The 22,065-nt window shown below is 38.0% G+C and overlaps 4 protein-coding genes across 4 annotated transcripts; 1 reads left to right on the top strand and 3 right to left on the bottom strand.

Annotated features, from left to right (window-relative positions):
- Positions 1 to 225: 225 nt before the first annotated feature.
- Positions 226 to 2,301, bottom strand: LOC147498756 (putative pectinesterase/pectinesterase inhibitor 20). Its single transcript, XM_086560676.1, has 2 exons — positions 1,210 to 2,301; positions 226 to 1,029 (listed from the first exon to the last, which is right to left on the bottom strand). The coding sequence occupies exons 1-2, from the start codon at positions 2,225 to 2,227 to the stop codon at positions 338 to 340; spliced, it is 1,710 nt and encodes a 569-aa protein (XP_086416802.1). The 5' UTR covers positions 2,228 to 2,301; the 3' UTR covers positions 226 to 337.
- Positions 2,302 to 3,973: 1,672 nt separating this feature from the next.
- On the bottom strand, positions 3,974 to 5,992 carry LOC147498755 (Plant invertase/pectin methylesterase inhibitor superfamily). Its single transcript, XM_086560677.1, has 2 exons — positions 5,039 to 5,992; positions 3,974 to 4,800 (listed from the first exon to the last, which is right to left on the bottom strand). The coding sequence occupies exons 1-2, from the start codon at positions 5,979 to 5,981 to the stop codon at positions 4,130 to 4,132; spliced, it is 1,614 nt and encodes a 537-aa protein (XP_086416803.1). The 5' UTR covers positions 5,982 to 5,992; the 3' UTR covers positions 3,974 to 4,129.
- Positions 5,993 to 9,661: 3,669 nt separating this feature from the next.
- On the top strand, positions 9,662 to 13,441 carry LOC147498754 (Plant invertase/pectin methylesterase inhibitor superfamily). The gene is made up of 2 exons (XM_086560675.1): positions 9,662 to 10,824; positions 12,678 to 13,441. Exons 1-2 carry the CDS (start codon positions 9,783 to 9,785, stop codon positions 13,370 to 13,372), a joined length of 1,737 nt encoding a protein of 578 aa, XP_086416801.1. The 5' UTR covers positions 9,662 to 9,782; the 3' UTR covers positions 13,373 to 13,441.
- A 178-nt stretch (positions 13,442 to 13,619) lies between these two features.
- Positions 13,620 to 20,261, bottom strand: LOC147498753 (sucrose synthase 4-like). Its single transcript, XM_086560674.1, has 15 exons — positions 19,864 to 20,261; positions 19,644 to 19,776; positions 19,406 to 19,557; positions 19,120 to 19,315; positions 18,914 to 19,032; positions 18,580 to 18,796; positions 18,321 to 18,416; positions 18,005 to 18,178; positions 16,695 to 16,811; positions 16,436 to 16,602; positions 15,971 to 16,195; positions 14,953 to 15,274; positions 14,637 to 14,881; positions 14,390 to 14,528; positions 13,620 to 13,893 (listed from the first exon to the last, which is right to left on the bottom strand). The coding sequence occupies exons 1-15, from the start codon at positions 19,959 to 19,961 to the stop codon at positions 13,861 to 13,863; spliced, it is 2,433 nt and encodes an 810-aa protein (XP_086416800.1). The 5' UTR covers positions 19,962 to 20,261; the 3' UTR covers positions 13,620 to 13,860.
- Between the last annotated feature and the right edge of the window lie 1,804 nt (positions 20,262 to 22,065).

The following is a 22,065-nucleotide window of genomic DNA, read 5'->3' as shown; positions in this document are numbered from 1 at the left end:
GTGGCTAGAGACAAAGGGTTTTTTTCTCTATTTTTGTTATTTCATTTTTTAATTTTGTTTTAATTTGGGCCATGAGATCTCGAGATGGAGTGGGCAAGATGAGTGCGCGAGATTTGGAGTGGGCTGGAGTGGGCGAGATTGGGAGTGGGCGTATCCCTCCCCATTATTTATCTCAAATTTGCAGGGGTTAGAGTCAAACAATAGCAGTACTTAAAAAGCAGTGAATTATTCCGAAGCCACAGATTGGCAAGGGTTGGTTATGTTATTCATTGTGATAAATGAAACAAATTATAAGATTCGTGAAAAACAAGGAAAAATGGATCCTTGAAAATGCAATTTACAACAAGCCACCAATATATGGCACTCCAGTCGCAGGCAACCAATTGTTTCCGAGTATGAAGCTGGTGACTGTAAATTTGGTTGCATTTGTTGAATCTATAACACTATACCCCGGCCAATTTACCCTGTTAGCAGTGCTTGATCCAGGTCCTCTATTGTTGTACTCAGAATAATTAAGGGTGCTGAGTGCGAAGTTCCCAGACCATGCACGCCAACCAGCTGGGTCGATCAAGCTATCTATGAAAGACTGCATGTACACCGTCCTAGAGTACTCTTTCCACGGTCGACCTAGATATGTCTGGGTAGAACCATTGTTCGAGGCCAAGTCTGGAGCTGCTTTTATGCTGCAATTATGAATTGAAGTACCGGTGTTCTGATTTGGGTCCGTTCTACCTTGAGCTGTGAGAGCATTGAACTGTCCTTGCAGGGGAAGTCTTGCGTATAAGTTACAATTTTGTAACACAACTGCTGCATTGCCAAATATAAAGTCTACTGTCCCATATATGTCGCAGTCTCTGTAGAATTGTCGCATCGAATGAGTATACAATGTGTCTTGATACGCTTCAAAGCTACAACGATAAAAGGTAGATAAGTCCGCCCCATTTCGAAGAGCCACAGCTTGGTTCTTGATTGCTCCTGCAGTATTCCTGATAGTAATATTCACTCCGACAAAACCTTGTCCAACAACGACTGAAAAAAAGGAAAGGCGTAGTAACATTAGAAGATATTATAATAATAATATCACAATCAGTAAATTTAGTACCAGGATGAGGACTCAAAGGTGGGTTTTTCAAGGTATAATTTCGGCTGTGCAATCAAAGACACCCTAAAACGAAATAGAAGTTGACTAAGTTAACAGAGTTTGCTTACTGAATGTCGCTGAATTGAAAGTCGTGGATCCGTCGGCAACGTTTCGGTTGCCTGTTATGATAGTCTGGTTGATACCATCTCCTATCATCATTATATTCTGCTTGTTCTTATCAATGTTTACATATTCCTCGTAGACCCCAGAAACAACATATATTATGAAATACCCATCTGTAATGACTGTTTTGTTTGGAGCTGCAGCCACGGCACCACTGATGGTGGTGAAATTCCCACTTCCATTCGGATTCACGACAACAATGCCACGGACAACGACAGTATCTGATGATGATTGGAGAAGCTTCCTACCGCTTGCTTTCTCAAAAACTTCACTGTGCTGGCTCGACAGACTCAATGGCAACCGACCATGTCGACCAGATTCCGTGTCCGAGAACAATAACTTCCTCCCGCGTCCCCATTTCCCCATGTTAACCTTTTGTCCCCAACCACGGTTAAATAGTCCTAGCGAGACACCGTACAGTTTACTTCCATCAGAAAGAGGAGTGTATAGTCCATTCCCAACATTCCAAGCTGATGCAGTGGCTTGAAGACCTTCTAAACAAGTTTGTTGGTTAGTCACTACGGCGCTAAGCAAACTATGTAGGTAATCAGTCTGCATGTTTTGGAGAGTTTGCGTCATATTGATTGTACCACTGGTGCTTTGCAGGAAATCTACATTTAGCCCTGCTAGAAGTTGACAATCTTCAAGAGCTTGAATTGCAGATTTCGTTAATGTTGCACTGCCTTTCAAATATTGATCAATCAGAGCTGCAAACTTCTTTGCAGACCACAACGATTGGCCGAGTGAAGACCGGCAATAGCCATAAATGTTTTGTCGTCCTCCCGTAGTAGGGAGCACTGATTTGCAGTACTTAGGATCAAGGGAGGTATTACAAGCGTTTTCTGGTGGAAGCGGTGTGGTCGAAGGGACTATATCTGCAAGAGAGGTTGAGAAGAACAGAATGAATATGAGAGAAATAGTGTAAAGAGAAGCGAAGTGCGTTGAAGTCATGATATATTGCATGATAGGCTGATTTGATGAAACGTAGACTATGTTCGCCTCAATATATAGAAGTAATCAGTTCATGGTTATTGGTTAATGCCCCCTAATTGATTATTAAGAAAATATGCAAGATTAAATATTTAAAGTCAACTTTTAGCTATATATAACCGTGTCCATTTTGCTCATCTCTTAATCTTCTTCACGACAAATGATACCAAGCTAGCTAGCTGTTTGATATATTATGATTCTGTGTCTAGCAAGGATGTTCACTTCCTTGGTACTTGCCTTCCCAACAGAATGAAAATGTGTCCTTTGAGGAGTTAACCCCTCTAATGAAGTTTGAAGGCCGACCCCGACCCGTACAACGAGTTTGTTGCGTAGTAAGAACCCCCGACCTTAACGGACAATTTTACTTATCACAGGAACAGGTCTAGTCACAGTGCAATTTTGAGACCGTCGCTCCCTAGCATTTGCATTACTCTGAACTGTGAACTTGTCAAGTCAAAATTCATGACACATATTTCTCGCAGCAGACCAAATACTAATTATTATTGACGTGGTGTACACTTAATGAATAATCAACAATTTTTGGTACTCTTCAGTTGATAATGATGTACCTTAAATTCGAGTATATATGCTGTAGCTTGTGAATGCATGGAGTAATTCCTTTCTATTGTAAAACAAGGTCAATCCTACATAATTTGAAGCAAGCTTGCAACTCAAAAATTGTCTGCGGCATACAGTTGCACACTAGATTTGTGAAAAAGCTAGCACAGATAAATTAAGTATTGTATGAAAGCCTTGGCTACTTCAAAACCAGATCATGATGATGAGTAACAGGTACAAATGTTATATTAAAAAAAAGGCAAGTAGAGAGGTTAAATGCTTAAACATTTCGCACCATTAGGCTCTTACTTGAAATTGCAGGTGCGCTCAAACAGGATAAACTTTTACTTAACAAAGTTATACCATTGTTGAATGCGAATATAATAGATCAACGTGCGAAATAGTTTATACAATTCTACTACATTGAGTTAATAATCTACATGTTGCTTAAGTTAAAATTAGCAGTTAGAGACTACGTAAGTAAGACTTGCCTTAATCCCAGCTACAAAAGTCATACTCGAATTTTCAAAAATCAATCCATGCCTTAATTTATTAATGTAAACCAAACACAAAATTGGATGTTAGGCGACAATGCAAAAAATAAAGAAAGTAAATCAAGTGGGAAGAATATTTGAGCTTTGACAAATTAAACCAATTGAACCAGGCTGGCTTAACTTCTGTTACTCAGCAAGTCTTTTGCCCCAGTTCTTTTAATCAGACTCCAAATATAATTTAATAGCAAAAATCTGTAATAAGGAATTTGTTTGACCATGCATAGGATGAACTGGGTGGGAAGTGGGAACGAGCAAACACAAGTCAAAACAAAGCGCCAAGCCTCTAAATAAACGCGTTTCAGACAAAAAAAATCGATCATATGAAAGCAATAGAAGCATGGGAATACGATAGTTATATTTGGAAATTGGGCCGTACGTGGTGCATTTCAGCTAAAAGATTTGACCTGGTCCAATAACCACCATGTTATTAACATTATTATTGGCAAAACCCCTGGTTTGAAATACAGTGATACACTGATAAAAATGGTTGTATGGGCCAAAAATATGGCTTCAGAAACATTATTACTATCCCCTGTTTGAAATTTTGAATACACTTAATGTTGGCGATATAGCCTGAAAACATAAAAATGAAAAATGAAAAAGGGGATAGTAAACAATATACTTGGTAATTCTGTAAGTAACAATACACAGTAATAGTTTTTAATACTAATGTAATTACAATCTATGCTACTTTTGTGATTTTATACACTTTTGAACTCATGGATACAATTATAAGAAGGCTAGTGATGTCTAGAACTTGGAATCAAGTGGTCAAACCAACCTGAAACTTGACACCAGTTGCAGGCAGCCACGATCGTCCATCAATAAACCGTCCAACTGTAAAGAAACGGGCAGTTGCAGCATCGCGTATTATATGGTAACCTGGCCATTGTATTCGACGAGCCACTGATGAACCGGGTCCATAGTTCATGTATTCACCATAGTACAATGTGTTAAGGGCAAAATCCCCGAACCATTCGAGCCATCCAGGGGGCTGGACCTGACTGCTCATATATGTTTGCATGTAAACTGTCCTAGAATATTGCTTCCATGGCCTGCCTAAGTAAGTCGGCTCTGTGGCATACACATAACTATTTTGTATAGAAAATCCAGTGCTTTGGTGTGGATCTTTTCTGCCCTGGGCTGTAATTGTGACCTTTTGGAATGGTAATGGCTTTCTTGTGAATATCTTGCAACCTTGAAGAATAGCAGCTCCATTTCCAAATATGTAGTCTATGGTTCCATAGATGCTACATTCACGATAGAATTGACGAAGCGAGTGGGCATATAAAGTGTCTTGGTAACCTTCCATGCTGCATCGGAAGAAGGCTGATTGATCTGAATCAACTCGGAGTGCTACAGCTTGATGATTCCAAGGTCCTGCTGTGTTACGAAATGTGATGTCCCTTGCAATGAATCCTTTTCCCGATACAGCTACAAGAGACGTTCAGGAAAGTTGTGATTTGTTGTGGCAAAGGAGAATTGGAACCTCATATACGTTTTTCATATTTCTCAAGGCAAATACATCTATTCTATGGTAAAAAGGGAAATATCAGGAATTGATTAATCTGACAATAACGTAACATTGCTTCTAGCGTTCTTACTAGCAAAATTATTTTTATCAAATTTATTATAGTGTGTTATGTTGTATCCGATAAGCAGGAACACTCACCAAATGTAGCGGTTCGAAATGTAGTCCAGCCTTGCATGAAGTTTCTGTCGGCAGAAATGATTGTTTTCCCAATCCCATCCCCTATTAGCATTATATTTGTCTTCTTTTTCTTCATATCTACATTCTCTTTGTAAATCCCTGTCTTCGCATATATAACATATCTCCTTTTACTGTAATTAGGAGCTTCATTTATTGCTTCCGTGATTGATTGGAAGCGTCCGCTCCCATCCAACGCTACTACAGCATCAACATGCATGCCTTGTGCACCTGCAAGTACAAGCTCGCGATCTTGGTCTATCATCCAATTTGGAAAATCTGTATCCTCATTCTTTCTTGTACTATTTTTATGTGGCTTTAACGGCTTACTATGCATTGAACTATACATGGTTAGTACATTTCCTATGAGTTGTGTGACTTGTTTTACGCTTCCTCTGATGAAATTCTCTATACGGCCGGGGGTGCCCTCAAAACCTTCGAGGCAAGTGTCTTGATTACTTAGAGCTGCACTTAGCCATGCTCTAAGATTTCCTTCATGATGAATAATTGTACCATTTTTAATTTTCTCCATTTCTTGCATAGACCATGCCAACTCTGCCACAGAGTAATCAAGTAGTTCCATGCAATCTTCAATAGCAATTTGTTCCCGGGGATTAATTGACAAGCTTGTGAACTGCGTAACTAAATCAATAGCGTGTTCAGCTTCTGTCATTGTTGCCTTAAGCGCAGCATTAAGAATTGAAATGGGACTCTTAGAGATAATTCTTTCGTGTTCAGAACGCATATGCGAAAAGCAGGATTCTTGGTTGACAGTGCCAACACAAAAATTTCTAAACATAGTTTGCATGGTTAGATTTTGTTCATGAGAGAAGGAAGTAGTAGTACTAGAAAGAGCTTCAATTGAAGGTAGTAGAAATAGAATAAGAAAGGCATTGGGTATTGACATTGTTCTTGTGTGATAACAAGAGAGAAATATGTTAGTCGTCCTTCTTTAATATTTAGTACCCTTATGTAAGAATTGAGCATGTTTGCAATGCAAGCAAGGTTTATAAAGAGTCTAGACACTTTCTTTATGCTTTCTCCTCGACAAAGTTGAAGTTGTGTTTCTATGTATATGGAGCTAGTACGGATTTTATTCCATGCTTTGGTGACTACTGTTTTGCTTTATCAAATTCCAAAGGAGCCTTTCACCTATGAGATTCCTTACCTTGGTCATGGGTGTGTGGATGTTGAGAAGGCTAATTAATTACTGAAGATGCCTATAAACCGAAATGTGAGTTAATCGGAGACATGTGCTCCTAGTACCCGACGGAGGTTTGAAACGAAAATCCACAAACATGTAATGGAGTACGGGCGACATTGGTTCAAGTTCTGATTTTTTCTAAAGGATGTTCTCAGTGACAAAAAGGATGGTCATATCCAAAAATCAGTATAGATAGGAAAGCTTACCCCAAAATTACTGTGTTTCTTAAACAAGGTTAAAGATCAAAACATTTTATTCATGTCAATCACAAAATACAAATTAAAACCAAACTGAGAAAATGACAAAATACAAATTCAAGCACTTAGAGCATCTTGAGGAGAGACACTATCCTAGCATCAAACACCAAATTAATAATTTGGTGTTTTTTCATCTTCAGAAGAGACACATGTTGATGAAAACACCAAAGCAAACACCAAATCGAACCCCCCATTAGACTTGTTCTTTAGGAGAGATACAAAAAAAACACGAAATATTTGAACCAAACCAAACCAACACCAAACAACTTCAAGAGAAACATCAAATATTCGACACCAAACCACGCAGACTTTCACAAAACCGCGCAAGAGACCAAGTCCAAGCCCACACAGTTTTTGATAAACCACACGATTTTTGATAAACCAGGACACATTAAAATTTGGTGTTCGAAACACTACGAGATAGAAGCCTAAACTAACACCAAAGCCCACACGGTGTTCGCAAAATCGGCGGTTTATCCAAAATCGAGAGAGATTTGATTTGATGTTGATGAAAAACAAGCAAACACAAACACCAAATCGGCAAAAATTTGGTGTTTTGGCAAAAATAAATCAAATCTCTCTTTTGATTTTGAATAAACCGTCGCCCAGATTTTTGCGGCACCCTGTCTTTGTGTTAGTTTAGACTTCGCTCTTCCATTAGTGTTTTTTAAAAAAAAGTCATCTTCGCGTCGGTTTATCAAAAAAACTTTGCTTTTGACTTTTACTTAAATTTTTTGAAAGTCCATAGCGATTTTGGTGTCCCAATTTGATGTTCTCCCGATTTTTGAAAATATTTCGTGTTTTTTTATCTCCTAAAGAGCAAGTCTAATGAAGGTTATATGGGTTGCTAAACATTCGAATGGAGATGCTTTTTTTTTTGAGTCTTAAATTTGGAAAGAGTCAAAACACTCATCCCTAAGTTAAATCATTTTCTAGCCTAAATCAATAATAAGTTTAGGAGATGAACGTGACATAGTTAATGTCGTCCGTGTGTTTAAATTTTTACAGATGGGCCAATTGTGCGGATTGGTCCAAAAAATTCAACTTAAGTTACAAAAAATAATAAGGCGGACGGTAAACTTTAAGAATTGAAGGTATCATTTAGCACTTTAAAATAGAAAACGCGATTGGATTGGTTTTTTTATTTTAGAGTGCCAAATTTAAGTGGGCAAGCTAAAAAAACCTATGTCACCTTTTAGACTTGCTCTCCATTAGACTTGCTCTAAAAATGCAGCCAAAGTCTGTATGACTGGAAACAATCTCTGCAAGACCAAAGCAAACTAGATCGACCTTTTAGTTAAGACAGACCTGGTGTATGGACCATAGCTTCCCATCCCTTCCCATATTTCTAATGCATGGCGCATCTTTCAAATGCCGTTTTGTAGCAAAGCGTCAGACCCGGGAAAGAGGGGCAGTGGGGCCCAACATGTTTTGTTGCCGAAAAGATAAATCAAAGGCGGATCTAATGGTCCGAAAATAAAAAACAAATCCATATTCTCTCTCTTTCTTTTTGTTTTTGATTTTCGGATTCGGATCCAACGGTCTCAAAACACTCATCCCTATAGGGATATCCTCGTGGTAGCCCAGATCATCAAAGAAAGAGTTTAGCATAACACGTGGAGCAAAAGTAGAACCGATATACGGCAAGCTAGACCACGTATTTTATATGGGCCACGCCTTCTATAAAATTACTTTTTCGCCCCTGAAATATATCAACTATTAAAATTAAACTGGTATGTACATAATTATAATTGTAATTTAAGAATTAGAATATGGGTAAGACCGTCCGATAAGCTGTTAGAACCGAGAGACAGCAATTTGGCTAGCTAGCTCGCGTGCCCACTTATAAGCAGTAGAGAACTAGAGACAGAGATGATGTAATGGATTCATGGACATTTTTAAGGAGGTCGCATCGAGTCTCCTTTCAAGGGATGCTTGCTTACTGAGACAGGCTTGGATGCCTAGCCTCTAACCACGGGCAAATTCTGTGCTACTGTTGCAAGCAAAAATCAGGTTGCCTAGAGAAACAAGAAGAATAATTAAAGCCTCGTAAAGTTCATAAAAGAATAAACATGGAAAAGCTAGTTTAACTAAAGCCTAATCACTTGTGCAAATTAGCAATGATTATTCAATCCCAATGGATTTAGCTATCGCCAAATATCAATTACTGTTTGGCAATATTGGTATACTGTAAGAGGAGACAAAGTTGGACAAAAGCAAAAGAGATATCTGAAATGGTGCATATTACGAAATTAGTTAATGATGGTCAATTAAGAACTTCACGTGGTTTTGACATAGACACATAGGAGCATAGTTCGGGATTTCAGAATTTTTGAAATTCCGCTAAATCTAAAAATCGAAATCTAGTAAATTTCGACCCTATTACATTTGGAATTTCAAATTCTTTTAGAATTTCAATTATTTCAACTCTATATTTGGAATTCCGGAGTTTCGTTCGGAATCACGAACTATGCATAGGAGAGTACTATTGATATAGTGAGGTAGGGGTGTCAAATGGGTTGCTCTGGCCTGGTTCTCGAACAATGAAACCCTCATGTGTTTGAGGGTCTGGTCAATGCTTAAATCTCGAAGTCCTTACATGCCTCTCAACCCTCTTAAGAGGTAAGGAGCAGGTTTGAGCACCGAGTACCATTTTATACATTTTATTAACAAAATGAATATAAAGAAATATGTATTAAACATTTAATTTAAACATGATAAAATTGTACTCACTTCACAATTAAAACTTGAATGTACTAAAAAACTTTTTTAGTTACATTTGTCAATTAAGATCAACTAAATGTATTTAAAAAAAATATTGGCAAAAAATGTTAAGCATTCTTTTAAGTGATGTGTATTAAAGGTGAAATAAAATATATAATACAAAAAAATAATAAATCTATGTGATAAATGTTGAGGACTGGGCTTAGGTCAGCCATAAGCTTCAAAGTCTAGACTTTTACCCTCCTCTCAAAAGCTTGACCGAGTTGGCTGTTGGCCCTTTGGTAGTGTGAGGACCTCATTTTGAGGGCTTTTTATAAGGGCCAATTTGACACCCCCTATTATTTAGTGAAGCAAATTTTCAGTTCTGATTCTTTAAAGTCCAACTGAAAGTGCAGCCTATCATCAAGTCCATCAACCTATCTCTCAAGTCTCAATCACCAAAGGTCCATTAAGTATAGGCGGATAGGCCCAACATAAGAACAACAATTTATGTCATCAACCACCACCCAATCTGCAACCTTCAATGCTATATGACTCCCCCTCCCCCTCCTGCTGTTGCTTTTGCTCATCAGTAATCACAATGCATACACTTTCAAGTAGAGCAAAGTTCCTATTTTCTTTCTTACCCATCCCAGCTCTTCTCTTATTTCTAATCTTTACACTGAACCCCCTCAAACCAAGCTCAAGAACCTCTCAAAACCAACCAGTAATGCACCTCCATACACACATTCATCTCACTCACTCAGCTTGTCATGGCACTTTATATCCAGAACTTTGTGTTTCAACTCTCTCTTCCATTCCAAACCTCTCTTCTAAATCACTTCCACAGATCATTTCTGCATCTGTTAACCATACAGTTCAAATGGTCCAGTCCTCTGCTTCTAACTGCACTGGCATTCAAAAGAAGGAAAGGAGACTAAACCTACGCCAAAAGCAAGCTCTAGACGATTGTCTTGAGCTCTTAGACCACACCGTTGATCAGCTTGATACCGCTCTATCCGACTTATCCAACCAGACTTCATCTTCAAAGCATTTCCATGACTTACAAACATTGTTTAGTGCTGCAATGACAAATCAGTACACTTGTCTTGATGGCTTTACTTATAGTGGTGGAAATGTGAGCTTAATTACGAAAGGCTTGTGCAAAATATCACATTCCCTTAGCAACTCTCTAGTGATGCTCAAGAAAATCCCCAAGGTTAACAATTCTAAGAAAGAGATGTTTCCGGAGTATGGTGAAATGGTGGGTGGATATCCTGGATGGATTTCTCGAAAAGATAGACGACTTTTACAAGCTTCGACCAATGCAACAAAGTTTGATTTAGTGGTGGCTAAAGATGGGAGTGGAAACTTTACGACCATTAGTGCAGCTGTCGACGCAGCACCTAATTCAAGTACAACGAGGTTTGTCATATATATTAAAGCTGGTGCGTATATGGAGAATGTAGAGGTGGTGAAGAAGAAGACCATGTTGATGTTTGTTGGAGATGGAATTGGTAAGACAGTTGTGAAGGCTAGTCGGAATGTTGTTGATGGTTGGACTACTTTCAGATCAGCAACAGTTGGTAAATTTACTTCCTCTATTTTTACATTTTAATTTCTTGGAGGAATGCTAGTTAGACACTACCTGATTATTACTTAGATAGAGTGAGAACTGGGAAGCTTAGAAGTCCACCAATGCATTCAAACCTCTGCATTGGGCCAGAATCTTACCATTTAGGGAAGAGAGTCTAACGGCATGAAAGGATGTAGTCTTGCTGCAATTATAGATAAACAATGTATGAGATAGAGTAGTTTAAATTTTTCGAATTTTTTTGATCGAGTGTATTAATATCAAACCACACAAAATAATCCAGTACCGAAGCTAGCTGTATATTATATGTCTTTTTTTTTTCTACTGTCATGGTTGTAGCTGTGCAACAATAAAGTTTACTCCGTATCAGGAGGGCACAGCCTTTTTTGGCTGCCCATAGGATTTCAACCTATTTTAAAATGTCGCTTCCGGATATGAGATCACATATTTTTATTGCTGGAGATTCCACAAGATAACGTGTTAATGAGGGGTAGGTCTGCAAGTTGAATTTCTGAACCATTTTTTGGATATTAATTTACAGCTATAATGTCATTGAATGGAATGAACATATATTATTCAGGGATGTAGGCACAAGCTCGGCATTTTGTGTGTTTCCATTGCCAATATTTTAGCATATATTTCACGAATATTTGAAGGTACCGAAATGAAAAGTGATAGAGCCCGTGGTCCTTACGTTGCCTCTCCACTGTCTTGAGATGCTCTTTACAGTGTATAACAGGGCAGAGGGACAAAGGCAACATATAAGGGTTCTATCCATTCTTAGAGTAGATCAGGACTACTCGTTTGAAAGAGTTGCACACGCCTAAGCAATTACGGTTACATATATTTCATAAGCGGAAAAGAGTCTGTGAGCACGAGACATCAATGCCCATTAGCCCATGTGCAGATCCATAAAACCTTAATTTCATGGACCCGAAGTAAATGATATTCAAGCTGTCCATATTTTCTGTATCAGTTGATCAGTTTTATATTATTACTTGTTTTACTCTCATGATTGTCGGTAGTCATCCAAATCAAGTAAAGTGGTAGTCCCAGTTTTATAGAATTGAATGGCAGAAATCTTGACAATTTTAGCTAAAGATGTTTGTCTTCGTTATTTCTTTTAGATTACTCTGAAACTAGTATTGTCTATACTCTGTATATAAGAAAAATGATGAAGAAATATAGCCTAAGCGAATACTTCCTAGTAGAAGTTGTGGAACTAACTTTCATGCAAAGTACTCTTCTAGAATACTATAGACATCTCCAAGGCATTTAAGCATGCGTCTTTCTTTACTTACAAATCAAGGGAAAAAGACTTTTGTGGCACCATGATTGAAATGGTACTGCTCCATGAAAACATCTACATGGCACGCATTTTTCACGCAAAAATGGTTAATGGTCCAACTCCTCTGAAAGAATATACAGTATTGAAGTTTGTTTTGTGAAAATTGAAAAGTAACACTTGACATCATGTGTGTAGAACTAGGACCATTCTTGTCAAGTAAAATTTACCGGGGTGGACGATCTTATCAAACGATTTAGAGAAAAGTCAATATCAATCATGTGCTGCATCATTGGCTAGGCGTAGTGGAACTGTAGACTGTAGTCTATGTTTTGTCTATAACAATATATACACCTCTTTGCTCCCTTACAAGATTATTAGGAAGTAGCACTAGAACTTTGAATTTGAAACAATTTTGTTTTGGTAGGCAAAATAATGGCATGAGAACCACATGCAGGTGGTGAGGGGGACATAACAAGGGCTATCATGTTCAGCAATAACTAACTTTTAAATCATTTAAAATTATCTTATGAATCTTTTTCCATGTCTTATTCACGCAGCTGTGGTGGGGGATGGATTCATTGCGCGAGATATGACATTTGAAAATGCAGCAGGACCTAGTAAACATCAAGCAGTGGCGCTTAGAAGTGGTTCAGATAAATCTGCATTTTATCGATGCAGCTTTGTAGCTTATCAAGACACGTTATATGTGCATTCTCTTCGACAATTTTACAAAGCATGTGATGTGTATGGAACAGTCGACTTCATATTTGGAAATGCAGCTGTTGTACTTCAAAATTGCAACTTATATGCTCGAAAGCCAGATCCTAATCAAAAAAATATTTTCACTGCTCAAGGAAGAGAAGATCCAAACGAGAACACTGGAATTTCAATCATAGGGAGCAAGGTAGCTGCTGCAGCTGATCTTCTTCCTGTAAAGTCATCTTTCAAGACATACCTGGGCAGACCATGGAAAAATTACTCTAGAACAGTTTTTATCAATTCACAACTAGATGACTTAATTGATCCTGCTGGATGGCTAGAATGGGATGGCAATTTCGCTTTAAGTACACTTTACTATGGGGAGTATATGAACAGAGGTCCTGGTTCAAATACAACTAATCGTGTTAAATGGCCTGGTTATAGAGTAATCAACAGCTCAACTGAGGCGAGTCAGTTTACGGTAGCCAATTTTTTGATAGGGAATGAGTGGTTACCATCTTACAATATCCCATTTTTTCTAGGTTTGAGCTAAAAGGCTACATTATATTGGGGATTTTTTCATTCAATAAAGCAACTGTGGAAGTCTTTATATTTTCTTTTAGTGATTGTTTTTCGTTAACCTGTTATATGATTACTCCAATGTGTGGTAAAGATCAATTATTCAATTCACAGGGCCAATTTCAATTAAAATTGGAAGATGAAGCCCCATCAAGTTCTTTTGTACTAGAGGTCCATGTTCAATAAAATCAAGGATGAGATTTAGTTGTCTCTTGGACCAATTGAAAGAAGACATTCCCGCACTGCATTATCCTTTGCAACTTCTTTCAAATAGATGGCCAGTTCATTGAGTTATAATACTGTTACATTCTTCACTAGTTCACTACGTACATAATAATATATATATTTTTTATTGAAATAATATACTGCAGTCTGAAATAAAGTCACGATTTCATCCAAATTCTACGAATAAGATGTCCCGTTTGTTGAGTCCAGCTCTCCTCCGGTGAACAGGTTCAATTGTTAATCATCAATCGCCAACGGTACAGACTTTGCCTGGTGTACACAAATGCAAGAGGTAAGCATCAACAACTTTACAAATAGATAAATGATTGAAAATAAGACAAACTTGACAACTTTCTGTAGTTGGACTGTATTTACGATTACCAAACATAAAATAGCGCAAGGATTTGTCAGCAAAAAATAGTAAGTCTGTTTTAGGGGCTTCGAGTGTTGTCAAATTCACTATGAATATTATGCAAATTAGGCAAGGCATTGCTGCCACTTCAAATCACAAAAATGAACGAAAGTTGCCTCCAACCCATCCCTTTGGAACCAGATACATTCTTCAACATGAGTACATGACCACACCATATACCCCTCAAAGCACCATATTTCCCTATTCAGACTTCAGCAGTCAAAATTTTGCTTTATACCAAGCAGAGTGATAATTGCTGTCTTACAATTCTTCAGCTCTCTTTGCAGTACTAGATAATAAAAGCTTAATTTCTTCTTTCACTATACAAAGAATACAGACATTAGAAGCACTCACCAGGTCACGGAACTTCAGAATGTAGAACATCTCCAAGTAACGTCGGGTTTCACGCCTTTCAAGCTTTGATACATACTTCCAGAAGCCATAGACCCCAGCTAACGTCAATAGCCTTTCAGAATAAATCTTCCAAGTGTACCTGTTAATATACAAGTGGGGACGGTTATTAAACCTTACTCTTCTTTACTGACACCTCTACAATCTACATCACTTTATGGGAATATAAAGTTCAACAAGTAAGACAAACCTATCATATATCCTCTGAAGCCCCGCACTAGAGATCTTATCCCAGTGGCTGGGATCCTTCTTGCACTGTTCGAAGAATGAAGCCAAGAGATCAGCAGCTTGATCAGGATGATAGGGATCAATATGGAAACCTGATATCCCATGTTCGATTATCTCAGCAGGACCTCCATGAATAGTAGCAAAAGTTGGAAGGGCAGAAGTCATAGCCTCCACAACTGTAAGCCCAAACGCTTCATATAAAGCAGGCTGCGATCAAAGGAAAGTCAGAGACAGCGGAATGAGTTACAAGAATAGCATGAGACCGAAGAAGTATATACCTGCACAAAAGCTCCTCTTGTGTCAGCAACGTAGCGATAGAATTCTCCATTACGTGCCGTGTTCATTTGGGCTGATATCCATCGGAATTGTCCATCCAAATTATACTTCTTAATTAGACCATGCATATTTTCAATCTCAGCAATTTCTTCTCGGTCGTTGGACTTCTTCACGTCATTGTAACCAGCAACCACAACAAGGTTTACATATTCCCTTAATTTGGCATTCTTCCCGTACATCTCAACTAGACCTGTTATGTTTTTTACCCTATCTAGCCTCGCCATGGAATAAATGATGGGTTTTGACCGATCACTCAAGTTACCACTGGTAAAACAGATAAAGACCAACATTTCAATTAATAAATGCAAAGTTATTTCATGAAATTCTAATGCGTCTCACAAGTTATTTATAAGTAAAGAAAGAGGATACAGTTATTACATGCCAATATGCCATGAAAGATAAATACTTGTGGATACATAATTATCTATGTTAACTACCCACACCGTGATTTGCACAATAAGAATACTGACGCAAGAAGAGAGGTGAAGTTTCAACAAATTCCTATTTTTAAATTATTCTTCGCAAGGTTGATAATTTATGACGCAAAGGAACATATATAGTTTGTTTCTGCCTTTCTATGCAGATAGCAGTGAAATAGTTGGAAAGCTCATAGATTCATTATTCACAGTCCACAGTAAGTGTACTCAAGTCAGAGTGGTTCATTTCAAGATAAAAGTCTTGTGACAAATGGCAATCAAATGGAAAAGAGAGAAATATTCACTTTCAGTACATAATTGTAGAAAATGGTTATATACAAACAAGCTTTTTAAGCTTCATTTCATTTTAGAAAAGCTTTTCCACCTTCAAGTATAACTTTACATATATGAAAGGTGTGTTCGATACAAAAGAACATGAACTTCCATGTCCTTATATTGAGAAATGAGAATCAAACAGAAATTCAATAATATCATGCAACTATGCAAGCTAATTCCAGGAAAACTGACAACAAAGTGAACTTACATGTGTTCTTCATTTTGTTCTGGATCATATAACAGCTTTTCAATTGCTCCATGCAATGCAGTAAGTCTTTTTTCCTTTTCTGAGTATGGAAAGTATATGGACATATCCGACCCTGGTGAAACAATATTAAACTTGGGATCGAAAACATCAATTCCATGAACAACTCGATAAAGCCCTGGGAGAGTGTAAGCTGTGTGGCTTTCGTACTGTCCAACAGTATTTTTACTGAAACAAAGAAAACATTAGTCAGCATTACTTATATGGTAAGCAACACACAAGGCTAGGCATGTTTACCATAAATAGATTGCACTGGAAATCAACCAAATAATTAAGAGAAAAAGAACTACTGATGAAACACTACCGTACGACACATGTCAATTCACTAATCTGGATTGGAAAAAAAAAGTAATTTTACATAAAGAATACTATTGGGAATGGATACTAAATGGTGATAATAGGCTGTACCTTCCAGCAATCTCTTGAAATGTACTAGTGATTATAAAATCAGCATTGTTCATGGCAATCAGATCAGCAGTAAATTGACACGCGAAGTGGTACTTCTCATCAAATTTTCTCCAATATATATCAGAATCTGGATACTTTGTTTTCTCCAATGCATGTGCAATGTTACACTGCACGTATAATGTGAAAATACAAAGTTTAGAAAAGGTGACCAGGTTAAGTCAACATTACCTAAACAGAGAAGTAGAAAACCATATCATACCTGTGTGATTCCAAGCTTATAAGATAACAAAGATGCGACAAGATTTCCATCACTGTAGTTGCCAATTATTAGATCAGGAACCCCCTGTAGCTCTGCAGATATTTCACTTGCTACATCCTAAAACCAACAAATATATGATAAATTACATGAATTTTCTGCTGCTAAATGAAGGGATAATCCAAAGGAAAGTGATCCCTGGGTAGCACTAAAGTTAATTCTCAAGCCCATCCAATGAAGACAAAAGCATTCATCAAACGAGTACTTCGATATTACAACTTCAAGCCTTCAAGGCACAAGCATCTTTTGGACACCGAGTGAATGAGATTGTTAGGAAAAGGTGGCAACTTCAATTTATAAGGATTTAGGGTGAACTAGTGTTACCCCACTAGATGAGCCAATTAGTATTTCCCCCCCACTAGATGGGAAATTAGGGTCTCCTCCCTAAACACACGGTCAACTTGGTTTGACCGTTAACTTTCTAGTCAAACAATTGAAAATGACATAAATGCCCTCATTATTTTCAAAAAGAAAATGTTCAATTTTAATTAGGTGGGGGCATTTGTGTCATTTTCAGTTGTTTGACTTGAAAGTTAACGGTCAAACCAAGTTGACCGTGTGTTTAGGGGGGAGACCCTAATTTCCCATCTAGTGGGGGGGAAATCCTAATTGGCTTATCTAGTGTGTGTGTGTGTGGGGGGGAGGGGGGGGGTAATACTAGTTAACCCTAGGATTATTATAGTCCTTGATAGATGCAACTTGCAAGTAGTCTAAGCTTACGAGTCCATAAAAAAAAAGGCCGATTCTTGAGGTAATAACTACGGGACATACTTTGTAAGTATGTAACATGCATGAATGACGGCCAACATGCACGTGCAGCGAAGTAAAAAACACCTGAGAGTACTACATAAAAGTTTCCTATAAAATAAAGTAGTCATTATACTGGAGATTTTAGTTTGAACTGGTGGATGTTGAACCTCCAATGGTGATGAAACCATATAATGTGAAAAAAGGAAAGGATATGCAAACAGTTTAAGCTGTGTCTCACTAATTTTTATACGATACAAACACATTCCATCAATAAAACAGAGTCTATTTATGGATGGGAAGTAAAGAGAAGAGGAGCGGAATACTTTGACTTAGGCTCTAGTTTAGTAGTGTGTGTGTTTTATGACAACTCGAATAAAGACTTGAGAACTTCAAACCTCACCCAAGCCCAACTGCACTACTACATCTAACTGAAGAAGAAACACAAGGATCTTATAATAGAAATACTCGGTACCAAAATGATAAAGATTAACAGAACACTGTACCTCTGCAAATGTTTCAAGGTATGGCCAAACGTCGAATCTTGAAATCCATTTACGAAGAATTCCTTTCTCATTTTTAAAGGGTACTCGCAAAATATGTGTATGTTGGGTTCCAGTGATTCTTTCCAGACGTTGATTGCATGTCGTCCCTTTTGCATCAGGGATTAGACGGGTCACCTTTAGAGAATTGAAAAAAATATATATAGTATCAGATATAACTAACAAAATCTACATTAATCCACGCAGGTCAAGGGAGAAATCGAACAACTGGAATTCTATCAGGTTATGATTGAAGAGAAGATCATTGAATCAAACTTACGATTAGTATTCTAGGAGAAATGTTCAATCCTTGTTTTTGAATTCTCTGAAGCATCTCTTTCTCCAATGCACGCACTTGATCAAGTATATATACAATCTATGTAACAAATTTAACAAAAAAATAATCTTGTTTAGTAATGCCTTAACATATTAAACAATCAAAACACAGTCACTATAAAGGAAGATACAAACATTTTAAGATTAAAATAAAGGTAAAGTTCTATACTCTTGCAGGTCTATAACATAAGGGAAAAGAATACCTGCCCACCCGTGTCAGGTAAACCTAAGACATTTGCTTGTCCAAAGTATCCATGTGGAGATAGGATGACAACATTAAACACCATTGGTACCCTCCCAAGAAAGTTTTCCAGAGTAGAGGGATCAGGGGCCTGAAGGATGTCCAAGAGAAGATGTACCATATCTAAGACTCGCTGCACATTATCCCCCCAACCTCTTTCTAACCCCAGTTCTTGGAACCTGCATATAGTTTTGTTTATTATAAAGGGTCGTGTTACATACTTAAAGTTAACACTCTAAAACTACATTTGCGACATACACAACTAGGTAAATGAAAAATAGATATTCAAAGCTTACTTATATTCGAAGTCAGAATATGGTGCATCTGGTGAGAGCTTGGAGAGATGTTCCTCTGCTTTCACTAAAGCAGATTGAAGTCTGGAAACGCTTCGTATCCGATCGTTAAGCATTATTGCCTGATAAATTTTACAGTTCATTATAAAGAAAACAGTATAAACCAAGTATGCAATTACGACTTCATATAGACATAATATATAACTAACCTGTCCTTGATGCTTGTGTACACGAAGAAAATCAACCAAAGGCTCCAAACAATCCTTATTCCTAAACATATTAGACGACAGATGTCGATTGAGAAATTGCACTCCATTACCAATAGACGACGTACGAGTGCATCGAGGAAATGTCCCATTAAACGGTTCAAAATCAAGCTCAAGCGTGTACTTATAATCTTTCCCCCTAAATCAACAATAAAAAAAACCAAATTAACCACAAGATAAACACTACATATACACACACAACAATTTCCTTAAAAAAATATACACTTACTCGCCATCAACAAGCTCTTCTTTGAAACTAAGATACTCCGAAACACTCAATTGCTCAACACTTAATTCATGTATATTAACCCGAACATATTCCCATACACCCGGCCTTGGTCGTACCGCAATTGCAACATATGGTGGTAACACAATTGCTTCCTATACTCAAAAAACATACATCCAAGTAACATTAAAGTCAAAGTTTCACAAAATAACCATATACTATAATTGCAATATTAAATTACCTGAGCAGATTTGAGGATTTCCCCGAAGGGGCCATCGAGTAGCTTTTGACCACCTTGATCTCTAGTAACATTTTTTTCTAGTTCATCAATTAAGTGATGTGGTTGTAATATACACTTCCCTTGTTCAACATATCTACAAAACAAAAACAAGAAAAGTATATATATTTATATTATGTACGGACAAAAAAAAAAAAAAAGATGAGAGAGGTAAAATATATACTGAGAGAGAAGTGAGACAAGTTGGTTACGGTGAGCAGAAAGAGTGTCTTCTACACGTTCACGTAAACTTGGAACTCTTTCTAGTTTCGGGGCTGACATGGTTAGCGAGATGTGAGGAGTTGGTTGCGAATGTGAAGAAATGAAGAAAAGAGAAGAGTTTAAGTAGAGAGAGAGAGAGAGAGAGTGTGACGTGTAGAGAGAGAGAGAGTAGCGTGACGTGTGGAGAAGTGAAACCGCTTATTGTTGTTGGTTTGAGAGTTTGCATGGAGGGGATGTGATTGGAAAACAGTGGGGGAAATGAAACTAATAAATTTTATTACAAAGTGGATTACTCTAATTTGTAATTTGGATTGTTTTGTACTTTTGTGGAGGTACACACAGAATATATCGGAGTGCGTTACATGATTACAGTAAGAATGGAGACAATTTAGTCAGAGCAGAGTACCGACTTAATTTCCAGATTTTTTTAATTTGAAATATCTGAAAATAGTACGGTTGATCTTATCTAGACAGCTTCTTGCACGATAGCAAAAAGAAAAAAAAAAAAGAAAAAGGAAAAGAAGAATTATCCATAGATGAAATAAAAAAGACCGACGGACTATTCTTGTATACTTTGATAAGGTGAAATAAAAAAGTTAAGCTAATGAGCTTGAGCATGCCCAATGGCTGTCTCATATGACTTGCCACCACAGTTCAAAGGCCCGGCCCTGACCCTCAAGTCCACTTGAAAATTTCATGGTTTGAGGTCCGGGGGGGTTTTAGTGTTTTACACGCCTATATCTAATTGTAACACAAAACCCCAAGAACAGAAACCACAACACCAGTGTAAAAGTTGATTTCAATCATAGTTTTTTACCATGCAATAAGTTTTCTACAATATGGCAAACCTTCTGCAGCATGGTGTCTTTATTTTTCGTCATAGTTCTGATTTTAGTCAATTAATTGTTGCTAATCTTAATAGTTCTTCACCGTGCGGCAGAAGACCTGCCATACAGTCAAAGACTTGCACAAATTCATCCGTTATTTTTCTGGCCCAATTTTACCACCAAAATGACAAATAAGTGAAATAACATAGCTATTTTAGTATTTAACACAACCATTGGGGACACAAAAAAAGGTTGTGTCAAGTATAGTGTAGTGGCCTAACAATGGGATGTGGACTAGGTCAACTGGATGAGGAAGGGGATGTAACATAATAGGAGTAGGGAATTGTGACCGCTGAACCCTAGACCGCGGACGTGACATATGTACAGCAGAAAGAGGAACCGAGAGATGGGAAGACAGATGGACGATCCAGATGGAGTGGGGAAGGGGTATAAAAAGAAGATGATGGATAGCAGAAAAGATGGAGGCCGGACAGTGAGAGTGAGAGATAGAGGAGAAAAGTGAGAGGAAAAAGGGAGGAACAAGAGTGAACACTAGCGCCAGTGATTTTGGCTCTTAAATTCGTATTTCAGATTTAGAGGTTCATACATTTGACACCGTCTGTGGGGAGATCAGAGCAAGTTAGATATGGCACCAAACGTGAAGAGAAGGGTGGGCAGACCAAGGAGGGTAGTGGTTCAAGAGCCAACACTAGAGGCGGTGATTGATGAGGAGGGAGATCAAGAAAAGGAGCCCGCAACAGAAGAGACCCGACTTATGCAAGAAGAGATTGTGAGGCTGAGAGAGGAGAACGACGAACTAAGAAGAGAAAAAGAAAGGGCTGAGGAAGAAGAAGGGGAAGAAGCAAGTGAAGAGTCTGACAATGAGGAGGGTGGGCCGAATCTCGTCGAAAACCCGTTGGCTGGCTTGACCATGAAACAAGTTCAGGAGATGATAGACAATGATAGAGAGGCGAATCGGCAAGCGAAGAAGAATCGGGCGGTTAGTCAAGTGGTGGCCAGACTGAACCGCAATCCATTAGCAGATGCCATCTGGGCTTCAAAGGTCCCGAAGCATTTCAATCAACCGAGGTTCGAAAGATATGATGGCAAAGGAGACCCGGCGGATCACATCCATCATTTCTGAAAATAGATGCCTCTTTGGCAAGAGGCTCAGTATGATGGGTTGCGGTGTATGATGTTCCCGACTAGTCTTAAAGGAGGGGCATCAGATTGGTATTACAGATTACTGGCGGGAAGCATAAGTAATTTCCCAGGAGTTGGAACAGGGCATTCATAGACCACTTCATACACCAGAAAAGGCAAGTGGTGGATATCGC

Source organism: Coptis chinensis, chromosome 5, assembly GCF_015680905.1.
Source record: "Coptis chinensis isolate HL-2020 chromosome 5, ASM1568090v1, whole genome shotgun sequence".
NCBI lineage: Eukaryota > Viridiplantae > Streptophyta > Magnoliopsida > Ranunculales > Ranunculaceae > Coptis > Coptis chinensis.
This window is presented reverse-complemented; position numbering and strand designations above follow the sequence as displayed.